At 64.8% G+C, this 3,592-nt stretch overlaps 1 protein-coding gene across 1 annotated transcript; it reads right to left on the reverse strand.

Moving 5' to 3' along the window:
* Positions 1–400: 400 nt before the first annotated feature.
* MNEG_15165 (alpha-1,6-glucosidase, pullulanase-type) lies at positions 401–3,248 on the reverse strand (the record flags this gene model as incomplete). The annotated part of the gene is made up of 7 exons (XM_014036364.1): positions 401–523; positions 1,009–1,092; positions 1,342–1,437; positions 1,852–2,116; positions 2,351–2,429; positions 2,659–2,807; positions 3,226–3,248. 7 exons carry the CDS (start codon positions 3,246–3,248, stop codon positions 401–403), a joined length of 819 nt encoding a protein of 272 aa, XP_013891818.1.
* Between the last annotated feature and the right edge of the window lie 344 nt (positions 3,249–3,592).

Genomic DNA, 3,592 nt, shown 5'->3' on the forward strand with positions numbered 1-3,592 from the left:
GGGGTGGGGTGGGGTTGGGGGTGGTGAGTGTGTGTGTGTGCGTGTGTATGTGTGTTGTGGGGGAGCAGGTGAGGCAACGACGGCGTGGTGGTCGCGTGGGTGCCTTCGCGAGGTGGACGACGGTAAAAAAACATTGCCTTATTTGCCTTATTTGCTGGAGTGCCTTGCACCGCATGCCTCAAATTACCGTTGCACATATACGAGCACACGCACACACACACACACACAAACACACCTATACACAAATTCAGTGTGTATCTTGAACCCGATGCCAGATGCAAACACCCTGACATACCCCGTCCAACCTTTCACCCCACCTGGCACCGCCCATCGGCGCCCCAACGCCCCAACGCCCCAGCGCGTCACGCCCCAGCGCCCACCCCCCCACCGCCCCAGCGCGTCACCTGTGGTAGTAACCCGGCACGACCTTGTCCAGCACGCTGTGGGTGTTGTGGGGGCCGCTGGCGAAGGTGTGGTTGTACACCACGTCAGCCACCACGCGCAGGCCCAGGGCGTGGAGGGACTGGCGGCGACAGAGTTGGGGGTGGGGCGGGGGAGGTGAATATGAGCGTGTGTGTGCGGGCGCGTGGTTGGTGGAGAGGGGGAGAGTGGGCGGTACGGACCGTGTGCGGCTGTGCGTGTAGCACGTTTGCAAATCGGGGTTGTGCATGTATGAGTGTGTGCACGCGCACGCCGCGCGCGTGTGTGTGATGTGTTGGGTGCGAGCCCCTGTCCCCACCGTCAAGCTGCCCCGGCTCACCTCTTGCGTGCAGCAAGCCCTCCACCTTCCACTGCCACCGCCCGCCCCCGCATTTTCGGAGAGCACCGTCCTATCCCCTACCCCATCACACACAAAAAAACGCGCACACCTCAAAATCACACAAAAACACACATGCCTGCCGGCGAACCCCGGCAGCCTGCTTGCTCATGCACCGCCCCCCCAAACACACACACACATGAGAGCGCGCTCGTTTGCGCGCACACACACCCACACACACACACACACACCTGCACCATCTCCCTGTACTCGAGGACCCTCTGCGGGCCGTCGGGCTGAGAGCTGTAGGAGCCCTCGGGAACACCATAGTGCACCTTTTGGAATGGGGGGGGGGGGGTGTGGGAGGGGGGATTTCGGCAGAGACGAGGCAGTGGGGCAAGAATGGGCGGAGATTGCAGGGGTGGCGTGCGGGGCGTTGGGGAGGCGAGGCGCCAGACGTGTGGTGAGGCGGAGATGGGAGGAGGACCGTGAGATGAGGGCACGAGCAAGGGGCGCGCAAGCCCGTGTGCACACGCCCGCGTGCACAAACACATCATCGTACCCATGAATCGAGCTCTGCCCACCGGGTCGTATCCCCAATTGAATGCGTCCTGGTCGGCCACCGCGGCCACCGCGGCCTGCTGCTCCTCGCCGTCGGGCGGGTAGCGGGACAGATCCTCCTGGGGTATACGTGGTTGTCAAGGGGTGTGTGTGTGTGTGTGTGTGTGCAGGGTCGTGTAGGTGTGTGTGCGCATGTGAGTGAACTTGTGTGTGTGTGTGTGTGTATGTGTGTGTGTGTATGTGTGCGTTGGTGTGTGTGAGAGGAAGAAGGATAAGGGGAAGTTCAGGAGTGTGTGCGTGGGGTGCAGGGGTTGGCCCAGGGTGGCAGCGTCTGCGCACCACACAAGCGGGGCTGGCTGGTCGGACACACGACAGGAGCGGGGCCGCCTCTCAGGGTACCACCCCAAGCCAGACCGCCTTGCGCCATCGCCGCGCAACCCTCGTGTCCCCACAAGTTTGTAACCTGGCAAGGTGAAAAAATCTGATTCGCCTCCTAAGAGCAGCCTCAGCCCGCCACCGCCCCTCGCACCCACCTTGACCGCGAGCTGCTCCTCCGCCCGCTCAGGCACGCTGCCGTAGTCGTACGACGGCAGCAGGTGCAGGTGACTCAGCCCCGCCCCCCGCAGCGCCGCCAGGTGCGCCTGCCCGGCCGTCAGCCGCCCAGGCACAGGCTCCCAGTCCTCGCTGGCGGTGGCAGCACCCTCCGCCGCGTCGCCCGCGCCGCCGGGGCGCGTGCGGGCCGGGCAGAAGGCGCGGTACTTGCCGCGGAGCGCCTCGGGGACGGAGGCGTCGGTTGCGCTGAAGGCGGTGCGGGGGTGGTGGGGCGGTCGGCATGGGCGCAGGGACGATGAGGGGTGAGCACATTTGATTTGGGCGAGGGGTTGTGGGAATCCACACAAGGCAGCTGCAGGCTGTGTAGCCCGGCCAAATCGAAGCGTGAGCGGGACCGGCGGGGAGGCGCGCAGCCAGGTGCATCTCTAATGCATTGTTGCCAGATCACCGGGCCAGATCACTCAGATCACGGGGCCTCACCTGAAGTCGCGTATGTGCAGCTCGTAGACGCTAACGTCGGTCCAAGCCCCGATGGCCGGCATGAAGTGGTCGCGCCAACCTGTGTGAGTGTGTGTGTGTGTGTGCGTGTGTGTGTGTGCACGCGCGCGCTTCAACACGGTTGAAGCAGGAGGCTTTTTGAGACTTTGCGAGAGTGCGTGCAAGCTGTTTCTCACCGCCACGCCAGAATCCGCACATTCAGATGAACAGCTGCAGGTCCAGCGTGCCGGCATGGCCCGCATGCCAGCACGTTCGACGTGCATGCGTGGCCTCCTGCAGTATCAGCGTACCTGGGGGCGCCAGCTGAGGGTCATCCAGGTCGAGGATGAGCGTCCGCTCCCCATTGGCCGCGGTGCAGCGGCTGTAGGGGTCGGTGGCCTCCACGGTCTCGATCTCGCGGGTCCACGGGCAGAAGACGGACAGGCGGTACTTGTAATAACTGCCGCGCGGCGGTTTTGGGGGTGCGGGGGCGGTTGGGGCGGTGCCAGGCAGCCGTGGCTGTGTGCCGGGGTGCACAGGGGGATTCTTGGCGGCGCGGTATGGACGGGTTGGGTGAGTGATTTTCGATGAATCTGAAGTTGGTTGGTGGAGGCTGTAACCTGAAGGGGGGATAAACATGCGGCGGACTATTCCCAGAGGGCCGAGCGCCTCCAGTAGGACGTTGCTGCTGCAGGTGCGTGGCGGGCGGCTGCCGCGTGGCGATACAGTAACACAGAAAGACGACGCTTGGGACAGACGAATTCAAACTAATTCAGCTGCGTGCGCGCCCCCCAACGACAGCAACGTGGGAGCCTCTGCAAGCCGCGCCTCCGCGGGTGCGCCGCGCCCTGCCCCTCCACACGCGTCCACCGCAACACCCAGGGGCCGCGAAACCCGCCATGGCCCTGCCCCGGTCGGAGTCCCCTTGTGTTCAAGGTCAAAAGTCACCAACCTGAACAACCGCCACCCCTTGTCATTTACACAGAGAGCTGTCTTGATGACACCAGCCAACACTCCCGCGTCCCACCCGGCACCCACTTCCCCTTAACACAGGCCGATGCACCCACGTTCCGCGCCAGTCCTCGGGGCACTGCAGGGTCCACACCCCCCTGTCGCCCCACGCCAGCTCGTGTACCTCCGCCTCCCCGCCACGCGGGCCGCGCCAGTGCAGCAGCTGCACGCGCTGCGCTGTGGGCGCCCAGAGGCTGATGGCGCCGTGGCTGCTGCTGGGGGATGGGTGGTGGC

Source organism: Monoraphidium neglectum (genome assembly GCF_000611645.1).
Source record: "Monoraphidium neglectum strain SAG 48.87 unplaced genomic scaffold scaffold05087, whole genome shotgun sequence".
NCBI lineage: Eukaryota > Viridiplantae > Chlorophyta > Chlorophyceae > Sphaeropleales > Selenastraceae > Monoraphidium > Monoraphidium neglectum.